Source organism: Gymnoscopelus braueri, assembly GCF_963280865.1.
Source record: "Gymnoscopelus braueri genome assembly, chromosome: 20".
NCBI lineage: Eukaryota > Metazoa > Chordata > Actinopteri > Myctophiformes > Myctophidae > Gymnoscopelus > Gymnoscopelus braueri.
The window spans coordinates 22,091,356-22,118,736 of NC_137622.1; the positions used below are offsets into that span (position 1 = coordinate 22,091,356).

A 27,381-nucleotide genomic window follows, 5' to 3' on the forward strand; every position below is an offset into this window, starting at 1 on the left:
ACTCTCTGGGCCCGTCTGAGACACGGTGCCCACTCAAACGGGAGGGATCTGTCCCCTCTTCAAAGATAATGAGATGACAATGCATTCAACTAACCTTAGAAAGAGAGGGATGGGAAGATGAGGGAGGGAGGTTCAGTCCACAGCACTTGTCTGCCTCCTTTGATCAGATACGAAAAGCAGCTGTCTTTCTCAGTCTCTGTGTTGGATTGATGAAAGCTCAGCTTACTATTTATCACCATTGCTGTCACATAGTATGTGCTATACTGTAGCTTGTACTGTAGTGTGCAGTACTGCCTCAATCAGGTTATTTTTCAAGATCAGATACATTTTGTTTTCAGCAAAAAATACATCTTTATTGTAAGAAATTGTCCTGACTATCTTATCTTCGATCTAAGCCTGTCTCTGAATTCAGTGGGATAACAAAAAAAAAGTCTAAGTAAACCCAATTTGCCACCATCTGGGAAATTGCAATGTTTTGCATGACATTGAAAACTGTAAAGTGAAACTGCCATGTTGGTGGTCTTATTTCAGTAGGCTCCATGAGGCAGTGTTATTCCAAGTTGACAGTTTTTCTTGGCACTTCCTTCAACCATTGTTTACAGGCATTCCTGTGAAGGTTTCCAAAGACGCGCATGCAGATGGATCCATCTCCTCTGTTTGTCCCCATGGCTAAGATAATCCCCATACGTGTTTTTTCATTCTCTTTCCTTTTTGTTACACTTTGTTTTGACATATATAAACACCAAACAAATCCTCTCTTCTAGACAGTCCTTGGAGAGCTTTCAGCCAACCAATCTGTAGTTTTGAGATGGTGTTATTTTCACTACAATGTTCATAACAATGCAAAGTTAATATCCTTTATCTTACAGAAAACAAAAGCAGCAACTGGAAAAACATGACTGTTGAGGTGAACTCTTAGTTTTTGCAGCAGTAAAATGTTACTTAGGTGATACAATAATTAGTTGTATACAGTAGCTATATGAAGAAGACCTGACTACTCTAAATCACAATTAAAAATTAAAATAATTGTGTTCAAATATTTGCCAGTGTTCTGATGGCTCAGTACACATAGCAATTACTCCAGTTTTCATCAACTAAATGTGCAACATCCTATCTCAATTCACTTTAATTAATCACATCATATAGGCTAATAAAAAATAGGCGGGAGATCAAGTCTCATAATTAAAAAAAAGTAGAGCTAAAAAGAAATTACGGTGCATGTACTGTATCAATTGTTTGAGCTTTTCTTGTGCTGACGTTTCTTCAAAACTAGATAAAACATCTCGAAAGTCAGAACCTATTCTGCCCCTGGGCTTTATGCTACACTTCTTTAAAACTCAGCAAGATGCTCGTTTGAAAGCTGTGTGTGTGGGGGGAGGGGGGGGGGCAAAAAAAATCCTTAACATCCAATTTCCCTATATTTCATCATCGTGTCTCAATAATTATGCAGGGTTATTAGCTCAAGTATTTGTCCTTGGCATTCTTAATGTCAGCTGACATTTATTATGAACAGTAATGGTATTAGAGATCTTAGATTTCCCCGTTTGTAGTGGAAGACTACAGTTTGGCGCAGTGCAACAGCACCCTCTCTTGATCATTTCAGATATGATAGCACCAACAGAAGGATCCCTAAAAAACAAGAGCTCAAATATGTTCCATGTATGAACACACACACACACACACACACACACACACACACACACACACACACACACACACACACACACACACACACACACACACACACACACACACACACACACACACACACACACACACACACACACACACACACACACACACACACACACACACACACACACACGCACGCTTAACTTTCACATCACCTTTGCTTTGAGTCGGCATGCATCAGTCTTTTGCTTTGAGTAGCCCCCCACCAACCCCACAAAACTTTTCTCATCGTACATGCACGAACTACGTAGGCGATCTATTTCTGATTCAAATGGAGAATTCCACCAAAAGGTGACGCGTTTCTATGCCTGCAAACACACACACACATACAGATGCATACATTATGGGGGGTTGGAAGCCATGGGCCTCTAGGCTTCACTCATCATCAGTGGTGGAAAAAGTACTCAAATGTTTTACTTAAGTTAAAGTATCAATACTGCAATGTAGAAATACTCTGTTACAAGTAAAAGTCTGGAATTCAAAATTGACTTAAGTTTAAGTACAAAAGTATTGGTATCAAAATGTACTTAAAGTACCAAAAGTACAAGTACTCATTATGCAGGAGGTCCCATTTCACAAGAGTATAACATTTACAAAAATCCTTTGAAGATAGCAGATCTACAAGCTCACAACGCGTCACATTGCGATGCGTTGTGAGCTTGTAGATCGACTATTTTCAAATAGACAAAGTTTAAAGGCTGAAGTTGTGTGTATGTTTTGTGAGCTAAATCTACAAAGTAACTAGTAAAAAGTGGTCAAATAATAGTAATGGAGTAAAAGTACAATATTTGCCTCTGAGGTGTAGTGAAGTAGAACTATTGGAAAGTGGAAATACTCAAGTAAAGTACAAATACCTAGAAATTGTACTTAAGTACAGTACTTGAGTACGTGTACGTGTACTGTACTTACTTACTTTCCACAACTGCTCATTATAGAGGCCCACCAACCCACACACACACACCCCATTTTCATATACTGACTGTGAGGAATATACTGTACAGTACACACCAAGAGGTGGTGCCACCCAGCCAATTGTGTGAACCAACACAACAGCCATCCTGTCACAGCTCAAAACAATGAACAGCAGCCACATCACATCAGCTACCCTTTGGAACCCAATACAACAGCAATAGAGCAATAGCGTGAATCCCTTTTGCATACACCGCATGATAGCACAGACAATGACAGACAGCAGCCGAAAATATTAAACCAGAGTGCCTACCTTTAGCAGTCTTCTTGTTGACTTCTGTGCAGCAAAGTCCTTGATCAGCAGGTCAGTAAGCTCCCCCTTTTCACCATAAATCACTCTCAATGGACATGAAGGTGAGGTAGATCTGTAAAGCAATATCCATATTTGGCTACATTTCTTCTCCACAGAGGCTGTGGAAGGCCAAATTACATCTGCCCATTGGCAGATGTAATGGGCACATTTTAGGATGCAGTATTGTGGTTGAAAGCCAAACGGAAAAGCTTATTATAATGTGTTTTTTACACGACAATTGTAATGTTTTGAGAATGCATTGATCAGATCGGGTGATGACTCAGATGACATACTATATTAAACCTTTGAATTTGGATTCAAGATTAGATCAATGGCATACAGTACAAATGTCTTATTCTGTTTGGTATTACTGAACACAAATACAGGTGTATGCAGTTACTCTTGCTGACACCTCTAGTTGGGTTGGAGCTGTGTGGAGCTGTTCTGGTAATTTCATGATCTTACAAAACCCTATGGGCCAAAAAGAAAAATTAGGGTTGCCCTTACTTACAACAAAACTAACTGGATTGCAAGGTTTTTCAATCAAACCTAGTTTCTGCACGCCCACACAGTCCTGAGAATAAGTATAATCGTGTAATCAGCCAGACTAACTGAAAACACCTCTACAAGTTTTCAGGGTGTTTAGAGATTTTACATTTTGAAAACAATAATGACTCTTCACACCAGATGTCACCGGCAGACCATAATGATTGACTAATGACTTGCTCCAGGTCTATGAATACATTTGGGGTCAGAGGCTCTCAGATAGGAACCATTAATATTTTGTCAAAATTGGGGACATTAACTTTCTGGCCATTAAAAGCAGGCAGTAAGTTTTTCAGTATGAAAAACATGGGCAGGGCATTTGTGTCCCAGCATGCATCAATACCACAGAAAAAAGTTACTGAACATAATTAATGTACGAACCAGGCGAATGCATACTATCAAATTAGTCTAGACTGAACTGTCATGTCAAGGACCACCAAATTAGTATACATATATTTGGCCACGCACCACAATCTGAAAATAGTTTGTGCCAGGGACCCCCATATACAAAATGTTAAAATGGTTCAAACATAATATTCAAACCAGATTTTTCCAAACATTTCAGTAATTGTTTTTTTTAAATAGCAGATGTACAAGGTTGTGCGCTGTGAGCTTGTAGATCGGCTATTTTCATAAAGCCAATGTATATATAGTTAAAGTTATTAAACTGATTTTTAAGACAGTGGCAGGCAACAGTAAATAGAAAACCAGAAGGGTGCCTACCTTAGGTATCTTCTTGTTGATTTCTGTAGTCAGCAAACTCTCCTTTTAACAGTTAGTCACTGTGAGAGAACAAAAAAAATTAGGCTTGTTGTTGGGCGAGGGGATGTGAGCATGGGGGCAAGGGATCAGGGAAGGGAACACATCCCAGCAAGCACAATGACGTCATGATGACGTTATGATGACGCCCGGTCATCACCCCGGTGACGTTCAGGACTAGGCCAGATCACAGCCCATATGGGGATGATCTTTACGTCATTTACAGGACGTCATCACCGGGACATCATATGGACAGCAATTTTGGGTGATGAGAAATGTGTTTAGATGACGTCCTGGAAGTGACGTTTTTGTGGTCAGGATTAATTTAGGTTGAAATCAGGTGATATTCTGGGCCAGATCTGACTTGTCTTGGTTTGACTTGATCTAGCCCCAATCGAGACGTCACTGATTGGTCCGGGTCCTGACTGTGCTTGCTGGGATAGGATGAAGGGCAAGGGACTGAGACGCATGAAGCGAGAGGGTGAGGGATTGGAGGATGAGGGGAAGAGAGAGCGACAGAAGGGGACGAAGAGGGTGAGAACCTGAGGAGTGAGAAGCAGGTGAGGATAAGGCCCATTGAGCGTGGGCGCCCATTGAGCTTGAGCACTGGAATGAGGGCAAGGTGGGCTTGTTTTAAGTAAATGCAGATGCAAGTAATATGCTTCCGACAACCATCCTGGTAACCATTTGGATGGTGTGGTCTGAGACGCTGGAAGGGGTGGCAGTTTAGTGATGAAGTTGATGCCCGACAGGTAGACGCAGATTGGGGATGGGTTGATGGCCTGGGACGAGTGGCTGTATAGCTGAACTAGGACATGAGCGTGATGAGTTTCAGGGATGGGAATGGCAGGTTGAAGATGGTGTTGAATGATTAGAATTTCTTCTGTGCAGTCCAATATGAGACAGGGTGGATGGAGCGAGGCCTCGCAGGATGTTTTGCAGGGTGAGGATGGAATATGAAGTGACAGAGAGGATCTCGGTCAGGGGAATGTCATGTCAGAAAATGGAAGAGCCAGTGTGAGATGTAAGTCTGCCAAGGCAGCTGTCTGAATTTCTGAACATGAAGCGGGAGAGAGAGTCAGCAATGGTGTTGTGGTGTAGCGGAAGTGAGCTGGTCGGATGAGGAATTTATTTGGTGAGGTAAATCCAGGTGAGCCGTCTGAGGAGTGCCATGATGGGAGGTGAGGGGGTATGACCTTTGTTGATGTGGACTACGGTTTGATTGTCTTGGAGCGGCTGGTCCATTCACCATATTCACACGGTGGACATTTTGCTATTAAGTTAATGAAATAACTTACGGGTGCTGACGTGAGAGCAAAATGGCCACTGTGTGAATAGTCAATAGAGAACCGCAAAGAGACAATTGTGTATAGTACTCAAAACAGTGCAGAGGAATGTATGGCTGCTGGGCAGATGTTAATTCCTCAGTCCACTCTTCACAAACCTGCGGCCATTGTATACAATATAGTTTCTATTTGGATGGATGAAGGGAAGGACGATGAGAGGGACAGAGGGAAGGGCGGAGGGAGGAATGGATGGACAGAGGGGGGAGGGCAGAATGACGGGGTGAATGAAGAAGAAGGATGAATGGATGGAGGGAAGAATGGGAGGAGAGAGAGATGAACGCATGATGGTAGGATAAAAGGCACACAAAACAGCCTTAAATTGACCCCATGTTATTTGCTAAATACACACAGCTTTGCTTCCCCATTTCGGAATAAAACCAAACACTGTCACTTGTAACAGAGAGTTGCTGGTTATTGTTAATCTCTAATTATCATTTCATATCTTTTCTTTTTTCTTTTTTCTTTTTTTTACGGGAGAGAAAGAACATGGTACAGGTACACACAAAGAAAAATAACACATTGATTGATATTCGAAATCAATACAAATGTATACCTGTTACTGTTAGCTGACACCGGCTAAGGCACAAAAAGGCAAAAAACAACAACTCAGTTACACCAATCCAACACATAAACATGCACATGTTTTTTTTTTTTGATTAATGAATGAATATAGATATTGACCAACACAAATAATACACATAACTACATGCTTGCTATATCCCCCTATCTCTGCCAGCATTTTGCAATATATACAAATTAGTTATAGAGGTCCTAACTTGACATAGAATGTGATTCCAAATGTCCATTGTCTGATTATTTGCACCATTTCATCTAGCTGTAGAAAGCTCCATTAGTACAACATCACTTAATAATTGTTTCCAGAATTCCAGTGGTTGAAGGCTTCAACCTTGAAGGGCAGAGAGTGTGGAGCTTGCCATCTTGTATTATATCTTTTCAACAACATTTCACACACATCGTTGCGAACACCAAACCGAAGTTTTGAGCATTATTATCGGTTATCGTTATCCTAACTAATAATTATTGTAATATAAAGACATTAATTAGTTCTGTTCCCTACAGCAACGTGTGACTCACCACTGGCCCAACCTGTTCAGTGGAGGTGGCGTCGATCAAAAAAACTAAATAGAATCAAATAAAATACTAATATTACTGTGCCCAGTTACTACATCAAATGTTAATGTAAATATACTTAAAGAAAACAAAAAACCCACCTCTTGACTCTGAAAATCCCTGGTTCTGCTGTCGGTCAAACGCTGGTCATGTTTACACATGATATATTGAAGATAGTAAAAATATTTTTGAAATGTGGCGCGAACAGATCTGGTCCGCCTGGCTGTGATATACAGACAGTTCATGTATTCGTAGGCTACTATCCATATACAGTGGTGGGAAAAGTACTCAATTGTTTACTTAAGTAAAATACTACAAAGCAGAAATAGCCTACTAAGTAAAAGTCCGGTAGTAAAAATGTACTTGAGTAAAAGTACAAGTATTGGCATCAGAATATACTTAAAGTACCAAAAGTAAAAGTACTATTTATGCAGCAATCAGCATGTCCTATCTAAAATGTGTCCAAGTCTTTTGAAAATAGCAGATCTACAAGCTCACAAGCATTGTTATGTGTTGAGAGCTTGTAGATCGGCTATTTTCAAAAAGCCAAAGTTTGAATAGGGCTGAAGTGGTAGGCTAAATGTATGTTTTGAAATAATAATCAAAATCTACAAAGTAACTATAGTAATTAATTCGTTTTCAAATAATTGTAGTGGAGTAAAAGTACAATATTTGCCTCTGAGATGTAGTGGAGTAGTAAAAGTATTGATTGGAAATACTCGACTAAAGTAAAAAAAATACCTCAAATTTGTAGTACAGTAGGCCAAGCCATAGAATACGACTATAGTAGATGTATTTTATGATTCTGACCTTTTCAATCTATGAGAGTCGTAGACACTATCCCCCATGGCCAAATGGATTCTCAGCTCCTAGCCTGTACGGGCACCAAACATGTACAAATGCAAAAATAAAGGTGCTTACCCTCACGCCCCAAATGTTAACTAACTGTCCGGAGTTCTAGTGCAATGTAATAATCCATATTTTTCAATAAAGAAGTGTTTTAATGCCATCTGTGGCCGATTCTGTCGGAAATTCACAATGGTGTATAGTGACGAAGCGCATCCCGAAATACAAAACATGTAAACAGGAAGTAAACGAGGGGGGAGACAGACGGGATTAAAACACTTCTTTATTGAAGAATATGGATCAGTACATTGCACTAGAACTCCGGACAGTTAGTTAACATTTGGGGCGTGGGGATAAGCACCTTTATTTTGCAGTTGTATGTTTGGTTTGGAGCCCGTACAGGCTAGGAGCCGACAGTCCATTTGGCAATGGGGGATAGTGTCACTGTCTACGACTCTCGTAGATTGAAAATGTCAGAATCGTAAAATACATCTACGAGAGTCGTATTCTACGGCTGCAGTCAGGGGCGCTGACTTTTGTGCGCGACCATGGGGGCAGCCTGCAGTAGACCTGCTTGAGTACATACTTAGTTACTTTCCAGTTTCCACCACCGCATGTAAAAACAGCCATAGAACACTCGAGCTCGGTGGCAGACTCATCGCGGCGGCAATGGCATTAAAATTCGTGGCACTGCCTGCCTGTATTCTCACCCAATATTTCATTCACTGCCACTTGGAGTCAGCTATTCATCATCTAGTTTTACATCCATTTGAAAGTTCTGGCAGAAAACGTGAGTTTAGACAATATCTAAATATCTCGATCACTTTAACACGTGCTGCCTGCACAGGGACAACAACATTCTCCTGAAGGAGCTCTGAAATGATTGCTGGCCTGCTGAACATGTGAAAACTTCCTGGTAGCGCATGTCTGAGGCACAATATTCTCAGGTGCGTTCGCTGAGATTAGTGTGGGCCGGGGCCGGGAAATCAGTGATGGGAAAAGTACTGGCATGTATCAATACTGCAATGTACATGTATACTCTGCAAGTCCCTTATTCAAAATGTACTTGAGTAAAAGTACTAAATGTGTCTGCATCAAAATATACTTACCAAAAGTAAAAGTACTTTTATATATATTGTGCAGAATGTTCTTTTTTAAATCTACAAGATCTACAAGCTAACAAGGCATGGCATCATGATGCATTGTGTTGTTTTGTGACCTGAAATGTATTTGTATGCCTTTTCTTCTTTAATTTTCACGTTGGGTCTACAAATAAAACATTGCTCAACTCATCAGCCAGGCTTTATTGTCCAGCTGGGTCCACTACAACGCCAATCAAACCGGGCAGTAGTATAGTTATTGATAGATATTAATGTCATGACGTCATGTCACTTGGGCTTTAAGTTTAATATGTTTTGCCTAAATGCTTTATTTCCATGTTTACATTCTGTTCAGTTAATGCATTGTTATTTCAATGTTCTGACAATAAACTGGCAGATATGAGATATGGTCTATATCAAATGTGTTGATATTGCACCATTCAGTCTGTCATTGTGCAACATCAACAAATGTGACATTTGACTGCATGGTTAATCTCACATACAGTAGGCTAAAGCAGGGAATGTGTTGGCAGCTGTAACCATTTGATAAAAGACTAGGCACAGGAGGACATGTATTTTAAGATAGATTGATAGGAAGGCTACACACAGTAGCCCAATAATGAATAATTCAAGCAGAAGAGAATGAAGTAGGTTTATTTGTAGGTCTGCATGCCATATAAAATTATGATAAAAACTTAAAAAGCAACATTTGGCCTCAAAATTGTGGTAACAATTACAAATTAAGTAATGTTTGGTGTTGTGGAAATCAAGTCATTATTGAAATCCTTTCATGCACTTTGATTGTTTGAATCAGGACCCCAGTGAGGTTTAGACTGATGCTTTTCTTTTTAATGTTTGTCTTAAGGATCTTCTTCCATGTGGCCCAGGATTTCCAAAGGAACACAGAAGGCATCATATCCTACTTGAATTTGACATACATAGAAATGATCAAGGGCTATTGTACTGTACAAATGCAAATGAAACATTCACTCCTCTAGCATGCCCAAACAAAAATCACCATAGATTGACTGGACTGCATTGGTTTAAGCCTAATATAGACTGTTGTACGGCTGTGTCACTCACCGAAAATAATTGATTTTCAATTGAAGAACGTGACACGATTGTATGATGAAGTCTATATTAGGCTTTAGGCATGATTCAATCAATAGAAATGCAGTTTTTGGCAAGATCACATATATCTGTACAGTAATGTGAAATATCAATATGATATATTTTGTGTAATTCACAATTTTGTAAATGTTTATTTAACGTGTATCAAGACTTCTAAGACAAGCAAATTACTTTGGTGTTCTTCAGCTACAGCCTCAATAAAAAAAAATAAGACACGAAAAGAAAATCCATTAGAGAGTTCATTTCAGAACAAGAACACTTTACTCAGCAGGAGGTTGTTCATGTCCTTGCAAACTCATCTCCCTTAGTATTCACAGTGGTCTTCCAAAAACATCTTGACCAAGAGTAGAAAACATTAAGTTTAGACCACCCACTAAGGAAATAAATTGTTACATATTTAGACTTTTTGAGTGTCTAAAATATAAACCTAAAAATATGTGATGGCACCAATATGAAATGTTGCTATATAAATGCACAATCCCCCTCCAAGAAGGTTTTAGCCTATGTATCCAAAATGTAATGTTATTTATTTTTTTGTATCTTGTGGGTATACACAGCATTTCATAAAATGAGCACAACAAAAAATCTTGGCACTAGTTTCTCATAGCTTAGTACAATCTGTGAAAAATTCTTGATCGGTTGAGAATGTTGAAAATCCAGAGTGCATTGCAGACATCTGAATAAACCCTCCCAAGTGGGCAGACAAGTACGCTAATGACAGAGACAATAGTTTATGGGCGAAGCTGCGTTTGTGTTTCTCTCTGAATGTCTGAAAACTGAGAAACAACACACGCATGCGCGCACACACACACACACACACACCATTCTCAGAGGAGATGTCCTGTTGTTTTCATTGTCCACTCTCTTTTGCTGATTTCTCTTGTTTGTATCCTAGGCCGCTCTGTGAGACAAAATGCTCAAGGCAATTTCACCACCACCACACAGGCGCCTGCCCTGCCAATCTTCAGAGGAACCTCCTGTGGAAGACACGGTGAGGTTAAGCAGCACAAAAAACTAATTTCACTTGACTCATACATTGCAAAATTCAGTGTTGATTGACTCGGAGATACAAATGGATACATTAATACCAAGGATTTTGCCGTTTAAGGGGTTTGCCATCGATTATTTTTCTCAAAACTCTTAATTAATTGACTCATTTAAATTAAACACCTGAGCAAGTTTATCTCATTGTTCTGCTAAAAGGTTAAAGAGTCAGCATTACTGAAGCAGTGCAAATGTGTACACTAGCCTAGGCCTACAAGCAAATCATTATTCTACTACATATCGATAGACACTTAGATAATACTACAGTTCAGAATATATCTTCTACACAGTAAAACCCTCAGTGTTCATTTAATTCTGAGTGACAGCAGCACAACAGTTGCAGCAGAATATTTACACTTATGGGTCAATTTGTGTACATTTTTACACTAAATGAACACTGTGGATTTTTCTGTTTATACTCCATAAAACGCCATAATAATAACACATACAAAATGTTGTTTTGGGGTGGACATGGACTTTTACATTTCCACACAGAAAATGGAGTAGCACCAGTACCTCGGTCCACTCGTTGTTCTGTGCATCGTAAGACTCAACACTGTTCAGGTAGGACTGTCCATCATATCCACCCACAGCGTACAGCCTGTCCCCAAGCAGGCAAACACCCACTGCATCCCGAGGAACACTGAGGGAGGCTACAGTTGTCCACGTGTCTGTCTTTGGGTCATACCTGTCATCGGGAGTAGGGACAAGAAGGATTGATTTGAGAAAATGTAAGAAGCCATAGCGATGTGAACTATACCTGTCCTCAAGAACGTCTGAGGGCGGCTGATGTTTCTTAGGAGATAAACAATATTAAATCATAAAACATTGAGTTTCAGGATATAAACAACACCCTAGCACTCCTTTTTCCTTGTATCTCTTCTTCTTTTTTGCAAGTTTTTTAAGCTGATCTAGCTCTAGTCACTCTGGATAAGAGCATCTGCTAAATGCCCAACTGCACAGTTATATTTATAGTTATGTATGGCATGACCTACAGGCAGGTTTTCCAGTTGATTTCCATGCTGTACTGAAATGACTGCCAAACATTGGCTTCCTTGAAGACCAAACAAACTGCAGTATGCTTTGGAAGATTATTGGCAGTAATGTCAAGTACAGTATGGTGAGTCGTGGTCAATGAGCTAAACATGCAGACCACTTTGACAGGTGTCAAAGCCATTAACCACATGAACCCAATTTCATTGAAAATAGCTGATCTACAGGCTCACATCATGTCGTGTTGCGAAATGTTGTGAGCTTGTAGATCAGCTATTTTCGGTGAAGAGATTTTGTGTAATGGGAAAAAAGGAGTGGGCCATGGATATGTCACAGGGAAATTGGAGAACCAGGGAAATTGGAGAAGGCGCGCTCGTTTTTAGGCGCGGGGCTTCGGGGCGAGGCGGGGCTTTTCGAGACAGGGTCTATTACGCAAGGCTCGCGAGGAGGAGGAGAAGGAGGACGCGGCGCTGTGAGGCGGGGCTTTGATGCGAGGCGGCGTGATGAGGAGGAGGAGACGGCGCCGCGAGGCAGGGCTTTGATGCGACGCCGTCCTGGCTTTTGTTGTTCCCCCCCACATAGCAACCAGGAAGCAACGCTAGGGGAACGCTGAACACGCGTTCACACGCACGCGTGATAATAGTTATTGTCCATGACGGAGGCGCGCCGACTCAGCAGAGCTTGAGGCCGAGGATGCGCGCCCTCGCGAGTGCCCGCGCCGACCGGCCGAAGGTCTGCTAGTCGAATCAGCGCCGTCCGAGTTGTGAACCGATAGGGACAGAATTTATCTTTTCATGGATCACTATCCGTGTGTGTGTGTGTGTGTGTGTGTGTGTGTGTGTGTGTGTGTGTGTGTGTGTGTGTGTGTGTGTGTGTGTGTGTGTGTGTGTGTGTGTGTGTGTGTGTGTGTGTGTGTGTGTGTGTGTGTGTGTGTGTGTGTGTGTGTCCCCGTATGACCTAAACCAATACCTTGTCATTCTTAATTTAAAGGGATATTTCGATGCAACCTACTTCTCCAAGACCTTAAAGTGGAAATGAATTCTCTCCCTGTGGTCGTATTGAATAGGACACCTAATAGGCACAAATCTATCATTTGAGTTTAAGTGATAAATATGGCTGATAAAATGAAAGAGTATGGTGATAAATATGCAATGAATAAGTCATTATTAATTGTTTTGTCTAGAATTAAGGAGGTTTTATTTGTCACTCATGCTTGTACCTGAATCAGTGAGTTCAAATAAAACCTTAATCATTCTTTAAAGTAAACACTACAGCAAAATGCAGTTATAGTCACATATGAATCATTTGTAATTATGTCACAAAACAGCATTTAAAGTTATGTTTTCATTGTTGTTGCCATCATCACGGTACACATGAACAAACTCGCTCACTCTGACCTACACCAGTCACAACAGAATGAAATACAAGATAAAATCACAACCACCAGATGGTGCCAGATGCTATCAAATAAAACCTTCCATTGAAAGCAAAATCATATAGTGTCTGACATAGTACTTTCAGGAATGTCTTAAACTGCAGGAACAGGGTGGGAATTCAGCTTGTATCGCACAGCAATTCAACTTCAGGTTTTTTTTTTTTTTTTTTTATACGGAAGGAGTTATTCTCAGCCCCACCCTGTGTTGGAACCCTTCTCTTGAATTCCAATCTAAAACAACTAACATGAGTCTTTAACAAACAAGGAAGGGATGTTTACCTCTCAACACAGTCTGACAGTCTCGAGCAGTGGTTGGAGGCAGGAGCATCATGTCCACCCACAGCATACAGGAAGCTGTTGTACGTTGCCACACCCACGCCTCCTCGCCTCTTCGCCATGGGAGCACACATGCTCCACTTGTTGGTGTGTGGATCAAAGCATTCCATGGACCGTAGGCATGAGCTGCCATCTCGACCACCCACTGCAAATAATCTGGAAACGCACAATAAAACACGAATCAAATGTTTTCTTTTGTTCATTTTTACAATACAAGTATCCTACCTGCGACCCAAGACCTCTGGCAAAGATTAAACTGATGATACAGAACATTTTACATCTACAGTACCATCTCAGCAGCTAGATATTTGGCAGATCCAGTGACTGAATAATTGGCAATGCGCCAAACTTCACAATCTCAGAGACAGCAGTGGATAGTATGAGGATAGCCCTTCGCTGGAGATCAGCTTCTCCCAGGGCAAATACTTCCAAGTTTGTGAAGTCTCCCATAAGGCCTATGCAGCAGGAAAAATGGGGGCTGTGAAAACAGATTCCTTGTTGTCTATTCCTGACCTAGATGCAGAAATAACTCCAGGATCTATCTTAGCAGAAAGAATGAAGACATTGTAGCCAAGTGGCAGTCTCTTTCTTTCCTCCAGTGCACCAGCAGATTGAAAGTAGGCTGATGATGAGATGTTGACTCCTTAACTTACTTCTTTGTTACAATATTTGTATTCCAAAGTAAATGGTTTTACACATATATATAATAAATAATAAAAAGATATCCCTCAGTGCAAGCGATCAACAGTGTATTTATATGTGTTTGAGCAAAGGATACACGTAAGTGACCCTGACTGTATGGGTTGATCTTTATTCTCAACACGGATTTGACTGTACTGGCATGACCATGTGTATTCCATTATTACTATGTTGTAGCCAAAGTGTCATAACTAAGAGAGACTTTTGTAGAGTGCCATTGTTACCAAAGTATTAAGCCGTCAGTCTGATTCTACATTCAAACTAAAATGTGTAATTTCTCTCAGCAAAATAACGTAAGCAACTCTCAAGTCAAGATGGTCCATAGTTCTGATGCAGATGGAGGAACTTACTTCCCGTTGAGTGCGGTGACTCCCACAGTGCTGCGTGGTGTGGACATGCTGGCCACGTAGTTCCACTGTCTGGCCTGAGGGTCCCAGCGTTCCACAGTGTTCAGATAGCTCCAGCCGTCATGACCTCCTACAGCATACATGGGACCCTCCAGCACAGCGATACCTGCATGCAGTACAGTAGGTTACATATGTGGGCATGTAAGGTGCAGCACTTATTAACCCAGTGTTATCTTGTCTGGTGATGAAATATTTCAACATTCCTGGAAGAAGACCGGTGCCTACAGAGGCTGTACACTGTACGCCGTGTTATTTTAACTCAGAGTGCACAAAATGGAACCAAATGGACCCGTAACGCTGATGATTTTACTGTGTACAGTTTACACTGCTATTTTTCAAAATGCTGGAATAATATGGGGGAGAGTGAGTCACTTTTACAGAGCTGACCAAATCTATTCAGGAAACTGGAAGAACATAAAAGTGCATTGTTGTTTCTCATACCCAAGCCACAGAGGAGAGTGGTTTTCACCAGCAGCTATGCAACACAATGGATATAGTTGTGTTCTCATTTTCTTTGGTCCAAGTCCAATTATCTTGAGGATACATTGGCGCGAACAAGCATTTTGAGAAACCTACAGTTACAGACATAATATGCATAATAATAAGCACAGTCGGACAGTGACCATCCGTACTACTCTTGTTCTTACTATTACTGTAGTATGGTTCTGAAGTGAAAATTGTCCTTTTTCTTTATCTCACCTCGTGATGGACACAACGGGCCACAGCAGGTAGACAATAAGCTGACATATATTCAGCCCCAAACTGTGCACACCACAAGCAAAAGCAGTCAAGCGAAATTTTCTACAGGCAAGATCAAAGACAGCACAGAGAATCTACACAGAGTAATCTTCTGGGGAAGCAAATTCACTGATACCTCTGACCACCCCGGGTGAGTGGGTTGGAGGCTGAGTTTGTGACAAGATCTCCCTGCTCCGTTACCCAGACCTGTTTCCACTGTGGATCAAAATGCTTCTGATATGGAATTTATCGGCTAAGGGAAGGGAAAGAAGAGCAAGGCTAGGCCCTGCCTGCCAAGCTTTGATAGGAGAATGGGAAAATATCAAAGGTCTATCAGAAAATAAATGTGTGAGTTTTCACAGCATGCCAGCTGTGACCCTCTGAATTTGAAAACTGTGATTTTAGACATTCCATAAACTCCCAGATAGTCTAACCGACCTTTCGGGGTTTTCTGCCTTTATTGATAGTACAGTGGAGAGAGAAAGAGCAGGGGAGTGACACATAGAAAATAGAACCATGGACCTACTGCCAGGCATCAAAGTCTACATGGTACGCACCCCAACCAACAGCCATCTGATGCCCAAATGGTATTTTTAGAAGAGCAATTATAATAATTATTGTTATACGGCCTTCTGTGTATGTGCATGTGCGTGCGCACGTGTGTCACTTTGTCCACAATGACTTGGTACCCTATATCATTGTCAAATCACAACACAAGGCCATGAAACTTCATAGATCTCTAAATCAGTTTTTGACATATGGTGCCCTTTGATGGTCAAAGGTCAAGGTCAGCAATGAGCCACATGGCTCAACTTGACTATGCACACTTGTAGGTTGCCCTTGTTACATATGAATTTAGCAATAAAGAGGCCAGAGATCTCTATGAATTAAATCATGAGTGGCTTATCCAATGTCCACTGAAATATTAATAGCCTATAATTATTCCTTAAAACTTCTTCTAAACACGTAATTCAAAGCAGTGCGATTCTAGTGACACATAATTATATGAATAATGTAATGAAAACAAATAAGCATAATGCATTCACAAGTAGTTTACTAAATAATAATAATGTTGAGGTCATAATAGTTAATGAACAAGGCTATACAACATAATAGCTCATGATGGATTATGTTGTAATGATACTAATAAAGCCTTTTTATTGTTGTTATGACTTGTACGATAACATGATAAATTGTAGGATGTAATGTTGATATTTTATATAATGAAAAACAGTTTAACCACTTGAACCCCAGCATTCCTTTTCTGGGGGAACATTCTTCAAAAATAGCCGATCTACATCTTATGTTAAAATATGTCTTCTTCCTGTATTAAAATTGTCTTAAGGGAGGACGGGTGGCAAAAAAGGGGGGCATGCCCATATTATATGGGCATATACTGATGACATCAGCGATCTTGTAATATTAAATATTGCTACTATTAAAATCTTGTGACCGAAAATACACTTTTCCTATGTAGCTACAGTTATAAACAATGTGTTGAGTAAAATGAAATCTCTTTTAGTACTGATAATGCTGTCACATCAACTGATCAAACACAACGTCACTACAACATGACTTTGAGTGCTTTGAGTATTTGTAAAGGAGGAATTATGGACTATAGTATTTATGGACTATAGTATTTATGTTCATAAATCATTATTTTATTAGACCTTAATTTTTCGAGGTCAATCCTGTTTTTCAGAGTTGCCCTGTCCATGAGAGCAGCAATGCAGTGTTGTGACATCATAAAAACCTTTGGCTTCTTTACCTACTTTTCGATGTGAGTTTCAAACATTATAAATCAATCATCAATACCTAGATACTGTACTTGTACTGTAACAATAAATCAATCTAACTACCCTGAAAAGTTACAATGAGGAGGAGAAACTAATGTCTTATACTGGCATTGGAAAAAAGTTTCAAATCAAACCACTGTGATTCTACGGCCCCAAAAGCAAACTGCAAGTACCCAAGAGATTGAGTAAGAGTGGCACCACAGCACTAAATTACATCATCGTAATAAAATGTATCTGTGCATAAGGAAAATTTCATCAGAATTGGACCCAGTATACAGAACCTTGGGGATACAAGTGAATTTTTTCATTGTTGGTGAATATTTATTAGATCATCTATTTTTGCTATTCACCTACAACAAATTATGTAGAATTTAAGTGGTTAACCAGTTGAACCCTAGCATTCCTATTCTGGGGGGAACGTTTGCAGAAAATGGCAGATTAAGCTCAACGTGTCGTGGAACTAGGCTGGTCTGGTAATTTCAAATAAGATTTCAAACTTAAAAAAAGGAAAGAAAAGTTGTATTCATGCAAGAACAATGGATTATATTTCAGCATGCTAACTTTCCAGTGAGAGAAAGGTTGTAGTTTCTATAGCTTGGAATCCTGATCATAATGATGTCATCAGTATGCAGGTTTCTGAACTTTCCAGGCCACCTCTGAGACACAGAGTAGACAGAAATGCTGCCATCTCATAATGAGCACCAGTGAAGACCGGTTCTATGAATAGTGCTCCTTTAACAGCAGGTCCTTAGTATCAATGTTTGAAATGGATTTCACAGCCTTCCAATTTGTTAGCCTTCCAATATTTGTTGGGAATTATTTAAATTGTCAGTTGTTTCAGAAATAAATCTGTCATGGCACGTCTAATAAATGAATGAAGTGTGAAGTGGTTGCATAATAGCCCATCCCTGTTTTCCTAGCCCTCACCCAAGCCAAATGTCTCTCATGGTTCATCCACAGTAGGCAAACACATAAATAATAAAACCCAACTACAGTGATACAAATCGCTTCAGATAATTATGGCCGCATTATTACTTCTGACTGTTTATAGCTCTCTATAATACTAACATAATATTGATGTGTTCTTCTCACAGCGTTATAAAACAAACACCATTGATTTCATATCATTGTATCTGCAAGGTTTAGCCATATATTGAGTTCAAGGATATAAATTAAGCTAATTGGTCTGACAAGGATATGTGGAACACTCACCAAGTCCATGTCTATGTGTTGACATAGGGGGCATAGTGGACCACACTTTGCTGAGAGGGTTGTAGCACTCCACCATATTGGACGTCTTCAGTCCATCCCTTCCCCCCACCACGTACAACTTGTTGTCGATCACCGATACGCCAAACTGGAGCCGGCGTCCATTCATGATGCCAACCTGGATCCACGTGTTAGTCCGCAGGTCGTACTTCTCTATAGTAGTAGAGCCTTCAAGAAATGGAAAAACAAAAGGGGTTTGATCGCACAGTCACCATTGCAAGAGTAGGTAAACCTCCTGCAACACAAGTCAACCTGGCAGTCTCTAGACCCTCCAAGGCACATGTTTCAGCCATCTTTGTGAAATTGTCACTCAATATATGATGTAATACAAAATATATTCCTATTACAAAAACACATAATACATTGTTTTCCATACATGTCTTGTTATGAAATAGTGGTTGAAATGTTTTAGCTTCTCTTAAATAATCACATACAATGGTTTCAAAAGGAAATATTGTAGGCTAATTATTCCTCAGTTACAAAGGTTGTGAACCACCAAACCCATACAGTATACTGTAGCACCTTCAGTATATTTGCAACTCTTGTTAACAGTATTCATGACAATACATATATAAAATAAATCATATTTCCATGCATATCTTTACTCCCCATACTCTCCATAATTGTAAAACACGTGAAAGGCTGAACCATACCTTTACTTGCATCCATTCCTCCTACAGCATAAAGTGCACCGACAGTTGATTTTCTGGGTTTGGTTCTTGGGCTCTGGAACATTGGACGACGCTCAGGCAATAGATGGTACTTCATGGCCTCCATAAGAAGCTTTTGGCACTCCAGATCATCTGAGAACATCTTGTTGTTTTCCAGATCCGCAAGGAGCTAGGTTTGAACAGAATTACAAACAGTATTTGAGATTTTTTGAGTAGTAAAATCTATTGTCTAGAAATGCACTGCATATTTAAGAGAATGCATGATAATTTGGTTTCAGCTCTACGGTTTTCATTTGCAGCAGGGAAATCCTAACCCTAACCCTTTATCACTTAACTTAATGAGTGTCTGATCAAATGTATGGGATCAGAGAGGTAGAATGAAATGCAAATGAAAGCACTCTAGAATAGATCAATGTTCTCATTTTTATAATCACAATGTGAATAATGAATGTGGGCGACATACTGTAAATCTCAGACTTGACCATGCCTTGATATGTGATTGCAAAGTATGGCTGCCCTTGTTTGCATAGTTTTTTAATTGCCAGAGAATGCACTTTGCATGACCTTTTAATGTAGTTTCTTGAAAACATCACATAGAGGAAACAACTATGCTCTTGTCCTTTAACCTAAATGTCAACCTCTAATTTCAACCATAACCACAGCTGCACTTAATCCTCGCAACCACTTGCCACACTATTAATGCATAACTTTCTCCTAAAGCACTCAGAAACCATAGGACCAGCTTGTTGTTGTTGTTTCACATGCGTCCAAACACAAATCACGTTTTGCTTTGTAGGCACAGGAATAAAGTGTCATCATAATGGCACAGTGTAGCCAGCACAGTGTGTCCTCTCCATACGGAGAGGACATCCCCCGGACCATTCTAGACATACATCACACTCTTTGGCTTTGAAGAGCCATGCAGCAATTTCACTATCAGTAGGCACGCATCAACTCTTTCGCTTTCAGTAAAGCATGCATCACTTTCGCTTTGAGCAGGCATGCATCAGTCTTTCGCTTTGCACACACACACACACACACACACACACACACACACACAAAATACCATTTTCCACAAATCACATAGTTGATCTATTTCAGATTCAAAACGGAGAATTTCACCTTTGCACACCTGCAAACACACACACACAGACACACACACAGCGTGGCTGTCTAGAAGAAGGTGCATGTGTGTGTGCGTGAGTGTGCATGCGTGTGCGTGTGTGTTCTCATGTACATGTATCTGTGTGTATGTATATGTTTTTGTGTGCAATCATAATATATAAAGTGTGAAATAGGCATTGTGTGTGTGGGATGAACCTAGGCCGGCATCAGTGTTCAAATATCATTATATAATTTATATCATTCAAATTATTATTCCATCAGTCACATGCTTGTTAGTTCTTGACAGTTACCCAAAAGTGACAATTCATAACTTATAGGCATGATGACACCCCAGGTTGGAGAAAAACTAATGTGTCCTTTAAATAGAAGGAGAAATACACGTAGTGGCTCATTTAGACATTTTGTCTGACAGCTAATAAGGGCTAAATTGTCATGGGTCTTCTTTCTCAGTATTTTTGTAGTTCAGTCAGACAACTCTTGGATTGAATAAATATATTTATTGAGCATGAAAATATTGAGCATAAATATTTAGAAGCATATTTGGCATCACGGCTCTGTCTCATTTCATTCATTCCCTGTAAGCATGAATTATAATAAATGATTTGCCAACAAGATTTTACAGGAAATGTTAAGAAATAGACCCCCATAAGGCAATCATAGAAACAGAGCCCACAGGTGGACGCTAGGGTGGTGTCGGTGGTCATAGAGCAGAGCACAAAGCAGCAGCAGAGCAGCAGCATAGCAGAGCAGCAAGATGGCAGAGCAGCAGCAAGACGCTATTTCTGAATAGCCAAAGAAATCAAAAAATGACACAGATTATTTCCCGGTATAAATGGGTTGAATAGCCTGCCCCAATCAGATGGAGTGAGCATGTGACTGATCAGCTGATCAGGAATTGGCGCTCTTTTGAGGTCGTCTGCCTGAACTAGCTCTGCAGGCTTCGCATCATTTACTCTATGCACTATACATGTACATTGAACTGTACATTACACTGTATATTTACTTATAGTACCTACTGATAATTGTGTCCTTAAATGGTTAAAGGTAGTGTAAGTGATTTGCAAAGTTTCAAATAATTGCAAAATGGGTCTATGTTCTGATAGTGCTCGTTACTATAGAGTGTCCTGTCCATATAAAGAGTCTCCATGTCTCTCCAGCTCTTTATAAAACAGAAAATGTATTTTGTAGTTTTTTTTTTTTTTTTTGTAGTTTCATTTCCAATTTTATCCAACCAGGACAGAGAACTCAATCAGGATACAGATTAAACAAGTGAAATTGGAAGTGATGACACTAAGAAATGAGCATGCAAAATTGGAACTGAAAACTATACAAATTAAGCTTAAAAATGGGTACTTTCTCCTGATTGGCTGAGATTTTGACACCTACCGAAAAATGTATTTTCTGTTTATTAAAGAGCTGGAGAGACGGGGAGACTCCTGTTACTGAACAAACACTCTATAGCAATGATTACGATCAGAATATAGTATTTTAACCTTTAAAAAAAATACTTTTTGTTTTAACCAAAAAATATCACTTACCCTACCTTTAAGTGTGTGGATTAGGCAGTGCAATGTTTTTCAGGTCACTTATGGTATATATATATATTTTTTATCTTTAATTTTTATCCCACGATTTTGTAACCCTATTTTTTACACCCAGTGCCAATTGTCTATGTAATCCTGGGCACTACCTTCCCTCTGCCAACCTAGGGAGGCCAGGGCCGAGCTCATGCCTCCTTCATCCCACGCCGAGCTCATGCCTCCTTCAATGCATGAGAGCCAACTGACCTTCTTGTCACCTGACAGGGGAGAGTTTCCCTGGTTGGACGTAGCGCGTGGAAGGAACACGTTATTCCAACCAGTTCCCTTCCCCTCCATCAGGTGCCCCGGCTGGCCAGGGGGAGGCAGTATAGTGACCAGGATTACTGCATGTTTTTGTGAGGGTACCTACCCTAGGAGATACAGGGAGTACATGCAAACTCCACACAGAAAGGCCCTTTCGCCAACCCCACCTAGGGTATGGGCACTGATGACGCGGAGGAGAGAACACACCCCCAGCACCCACAGCGTCCCCTGCGGGAATCGAACCCAGGACCTTCTAGCTGTGAGGCGACAGCACTACCGACTGTGCCACCGTGCCCCCATCCTTATGGTATATTATTTAATATGTAATAAAGGTCCACAATTTTGGAACTTTTTGTTTGTTTGTTTCGGAACAATAATGACAGCTGTGACATGAAAAGGAAGTGAGATGACTTTGAGAAACTATTGCAGACTATTGCAGTTTCACCTACCTGTGGAGGTAAAAGAGGCAGGCGGATGAAGGCCAAGAGAACCCCAAGGTCCTGCTGCCGATGTTGGACATCATACCTCACCCACATCATCAGAGCCTGGAAGATGGTCTCCTCATCTGGTACGTTGATGTCATCGCTGGACAACAGCTTGAGGATCTCAGCCGTGGGGAGCAGCAGGAACTCCTGGTTCTGAATGACCTCCAGGAAGTGTTCCTGCAACAATGAGAGGAGACATGTAGGCAGATAACATCAGTCATTAAGAGAGGGCTACGCTCTAGTGTGTGTGTGTGTGTGTGTGTGTGTGTGTGTGTGTGTGTGTGTGTGTGTGTGTGTGTGTGTGTGTGTGTGTGTGTGTGTGGGGGGGGGGGGTTATAAGATTAGATAAGAAATATGATAAGATCAGATAAACCTTTATTGATCTCGGGGGGTGAATTCAGGTGTCATAGAAGCAACAACAATAAGGAGCGGTACTGTATAGGTAAGAGACAAGAACCAAATACAAAACCAAGATAGATAAGATTTTTCTTTTTTTAAATGAATACAAAAATAAATACTAGATCTCCGCCAGGCCAGGTTGGCTACCCAGGCATCTGTACATCCTAGTGGTCCATGTGCTGACTGAATGTGCTCCTCACGACTGCTACTGTAGCTCATCACAGAAGGGATGGGAGGGGCTCTCCATGATAATAACATCCAGCTTCATTCTCATCCTCCCCTCCGCAACCACCTCCAGGCTGTACAGTTCAGTTTGACAGAACTACTGTTAACAAATTGGTAAATAAAGTATTTAATCAATCAAAATGCAACTGTACAGGGCTAGCTATGCTCACCAGCTTGTTTGTTGGCACCCCTTGTGCTGACACACACTAACAAACTACAGCAAAGAACTGATCTTAACACCCCTTACAAACTACAGCAAAGAACTGATCTTAACACCCCTAACAAACCACAGCAAAGAAGAGGACACTGTCTACTACAGTGGTTCTCAACCAGTGGGTCGGGATCCCTAGGGGGGTCCCCACATGATTTTGGGGGGTCCCCAGATGAGAATTTAAGGACTTTTAAGACCTTTTAATACCAAAAATGTAATGCCTCAACTACATTCCAAGTGCTTATCAGGGTGGGGGGGTCCCCAGTTCAAATATGATTATTTGTTGGGGTCCCCAGTTCAGTTGAGAACCACTGGTCTACTAGACTGGTACTGTAGAACATCAAGGACATGAGCCTCCTCCGGAAGAACCATAGAACTTATATAAAAACTAGAGGACGGAAGCCTTTTATGCACTAAGCCACATTTGGCCACTAGTTCATTATTTGTGTCTAAAAAATCCCCTGTGGTCCTGGGGGTTGGGAAAAACTGCTTGCTCTGTCCCTTCCTGTAGAAGGCCTAAGTTTTGTCCAGGCCAGTATCTGTGTGTTTGTGTGTCAGAGAGGACAAATGAGTTGCCCTTTCAAGATTCCTGTTGTAGTCATTTATTCTTACAAGAACACGAACCTATCTAAATGAAAAATTGTTTGTTGACCACAAACTTAGTCCAGACCGTTTCTCCACATTTATCATTGAAACTAAAAGTCAACTTAAAACGATATATTTGTCGCCTTGATAAAAGTGATATTGGCAATGCATACAATAACAAAATATGGTACTTTATTTTATTGTAGCTATACTGTACATTTATAGGGAGTTATGCACTGTATACAGGTTTCCAAAATAGTTTGTTGTGACAAACCCACTCCTTCAACTCCTTTCACCACAATTTCCCTGTCATTGCAGCATCTACTGTATATTCTGGGGGGAACATTAGCCAAAAATGGCAGATCTACAAGTTCACAACACATCACAACGCAACGTGTGTAGATTGGCTACTAAGAGATTTGGTGTAAATATAAAAAAGCGGTCCAAGTAAAGAGCCAACTCAGGTCCAGTTTGAGTGGTTAAATGTCATTGGACATCGTTTCCACAGGACTAGTGAGAAGAGTGAGATGCAGGCTATGTTGATTATTTCTGTAGAGCAGCAGCATTATTCTCAAAGGTTTCATGCATAGGAGCTATCAAATGCCATAATTTTTTATAACATTATCATGGCCATATTACCATCTAGGGCAAACCAATGGTGTAGCATTTTTTATGTATTCTTATAAAATGATGTAACCACAGCTTCTCTAATGAGTAACATCATGCCATTAATACAGGTCCCCCAAATGCAAACATAGCATGAACATATATCAGAAATATATCCTGAACAGTGTATGAAGCATTTTCATTCCAATGGCAAAATGTAACTGGTACATATATGGAGCTTTAAAACAGATCATTTAGTTTTTCCCTAACATTTTGATGAGAGGAATGAACCAAGAGAATCATCACATTAATAAAAAGGCCAGCTCAGAGTTTTGTAGGAAATGTTCTCCATGTAATAGCTTGCTAGAGATTGATCTTCCATTTACTGGCCATAAGCCCAGGCAATATCACGACACTGGGTGGCTGCCTCTTCAAGGACACTGTCTCTGGACAGTTTCATTAGCGATGATGCAATATAAAAGACCTCGCGTTATACCTCTTTGTTACACCCAACATAAAAACAGTAGAAGAGAACAAATCCTTGACCGGGACAGTGACCCGTGCTTCCTCTTTGAACGAAGCGGCTGACCGTTATTTATTGCACAGCCGAAATAACTTGGACAAATCAAACACTTGCTTTAGTGAGAGTGAAAGTTCACAATTAAGGAAAAACAAGGAAGTTATTGATCATCAATCTGTAACGAATTACAGTGCCTCGAGGAGATCTATCATGAGAATAGGAATTAAGAGCTTTGCACGGACAGCCTTAATGAAATGAGGGACATCCATTGATTTATTGTGGATTTACGAAGGGAGACATACCGTCCAACTGTTTGACATTGCTGTAGACTGATTATTTGTAATTGCCATCCCCAAATTGCTGACAACAAAATTGAAAACATTAACTCAACCCACTTGTTTTAGAACTATTTAAAAGTATGCGTTCTCCGATGTGTGTAAACTAATTGAGTCAACCGCTTGGAAAACAAGATCAGTGCAGTGGAAGAGTATACTAATTGATTCAATTACCGGGAAAGGGTAACTGGCTGATAACTGTATTTTGGGGAGGAAACTTTTAAATATTTCAAAACATCCAAGGCATTAAGAACCGTGATTATAATTCACTTTGCTATGGAGGCAATAAATACTGGTCAGTATGCTACTAATAATGAATCCATCTTTTGGACCGGATGGTTCTTCAATTTTCTATATAATTGAATATAAATAACACTATAACTATAAAGAGTGTAGAATTAATTTCACAATGCATAGGCTATATTCTTGACAGTGGACAGACAGTACAGTCAAACCAAATAACAAAACATCTCATTTTTAGAAAAACAACACTTTCACAAAGGAAAAGGATGTCAGATGTGAATCTCAACTGCCATGCCTGACAGGGAAAAACAGTCCTATCAAAACACAACCTGCTCCATTCAGAACCCAGAGGATGTGGTTCCAGGAAGCGCTGTGCCCTCTGTGTTCATTACTGAAGCCATTGAACAGGAAGACGGCCCTCTTGTGCAGTTCTGTGATTAGATTAACCTCTTGGTCCTGGATGAGGCCTATGTAAACACCCTGAGCAGATGTCCTTTAGGAGATAGCGCCTGTCTCACACTGTCACTTCTGCATGGCTAGAGAGATGTTATCTGGTGAATATGTGCATGGATCTCATTCCTGATGAAAACGCACCGCATGGCAATATGTATAGGATTGGCTTTTTTTCGCAGTGTTCCCTGTGTTCAATCCATGTGCTATTACGTGGTATCTCATAGTGACAGACACATAACCGAATAATATCAAGTGAAAGCATGAAACCTCTCAATTTCTATTCAAATGTGCACATAATGCATTCATGGAATTAGATATAAATAACCAACACAGCAACAGTTCATTCCTCCACAGGTCATTGAGGATTATTTAAATTACCAGACCTGAAAGCAGACGATAGTCACAAATAATACAAAGCGTGTTATCTATATCCATCCAGGACTGAGATGCTTGGTTAACCTGCATAATGCTGTTTGTATTATAATTAGGTAGGAGTCAAACTGGAGCAGAAAAATCATATTTTAACTTATTATTTTCTTTTCTTTTTTTTTGGTTTGTTTTGCTTTCCCAGCAAGCAGAACCAGGTTTCATGTGGTTCATGCAGGCAATCACGAAAAGACTGTATCTGTACTACCACGAAAGGTTCATGTTGACATTGTAAAGGCTTGCAATTATACTCACTGACTTGAATTATGAATAGCATATGGAACTTAGTCAGTTTGAGGTGCTGTCCTGTAGGCTAATCCTCATTTGAAATTAAACACAGTAGCAATGGGGTTAAATTATTAAACATAGTGGTAAAAAAATTATTAGCATAAAATCCTTGAGGAAAATTACTTTCGGGATGCAGTTCCTTATTGCAAATAAATAATTTAGCATACCCAGCCATGTTAATGGCTTGCCCCACCTACCATGGTGTAGTTGTGAGCCACATTGAGCAGGTCGACGCAGCCCTGGGCATCTGCAAAGGAGCGTATTCCCAGGCAGTTTGAAGGATGGAGCTGCTTCATGAGGAAGTTACAGCAAACCTGGATGACTTGGGAGAGCTGCAGGAGGCAGGCGGCTGCCAATAAACTCTCGATGTTCTCCTCCTTCAGCTCAAGGACACCTTCAAGGTCAGAACATCAAATGACATTTTTATGAGACGACC

General features: G+C 40.3%; 1 protein-coding gene across 4 annotated transcripts in view; it reads right to left on the reverse strand.

Annotated features, from left to right (window-relative positions):
• Positions 1–9,338: 9,338 nt before the first annotated feature.
• klhl4 (kelch-like family member 4) overlaps positions 9,339–27,381 on the reverse strand; it is a 41,680-nt gene continuing 23,637 nt past the window's right edge. For 2 of the 4 annotated variants that reach the window (XM_080415807.1, XM_080415804.1), the window contains 8 exons: positions 27,143–27,339; positions 22,619–22,831; positions 19,183–19,369; positions 18,473–18,697; positions 14,670–14,832; positions 13,564–13,776; positions 11,373–11,544; positions 9,339–10,789 (listed from right to left, as the gene is read on the reverse strand). In XM_080415807.1, coding sequence (XP_080271933.1) covers positions 10,730–10,789; positions 11,373–11,544; positions 13,564–13,776; positions 14,670–14,832; positions 18,473–18,697; positions 19,183–19,369; positions 22,619–22,831; positions 27,143–27,339 — 1,430 coding nt within the window. In that variant the 3' untranslated portion in view covers positions 9,339–10,729. Of the gene's footprint in view, positions 10,790–11,372; positions 11,545–13,563; positions 13,777–13,832; positions 14,076–14,669; positions 14,833–18,472; positions 18,698–19,182; positions 19,370–22,618; positions 22,832–27,142; positions 27,340–27,381 lie in introns of those variants that run through there. The other 2 variants (XM_080415805.1, XM_080415806.1) reach the window with 2 other exon arrangements.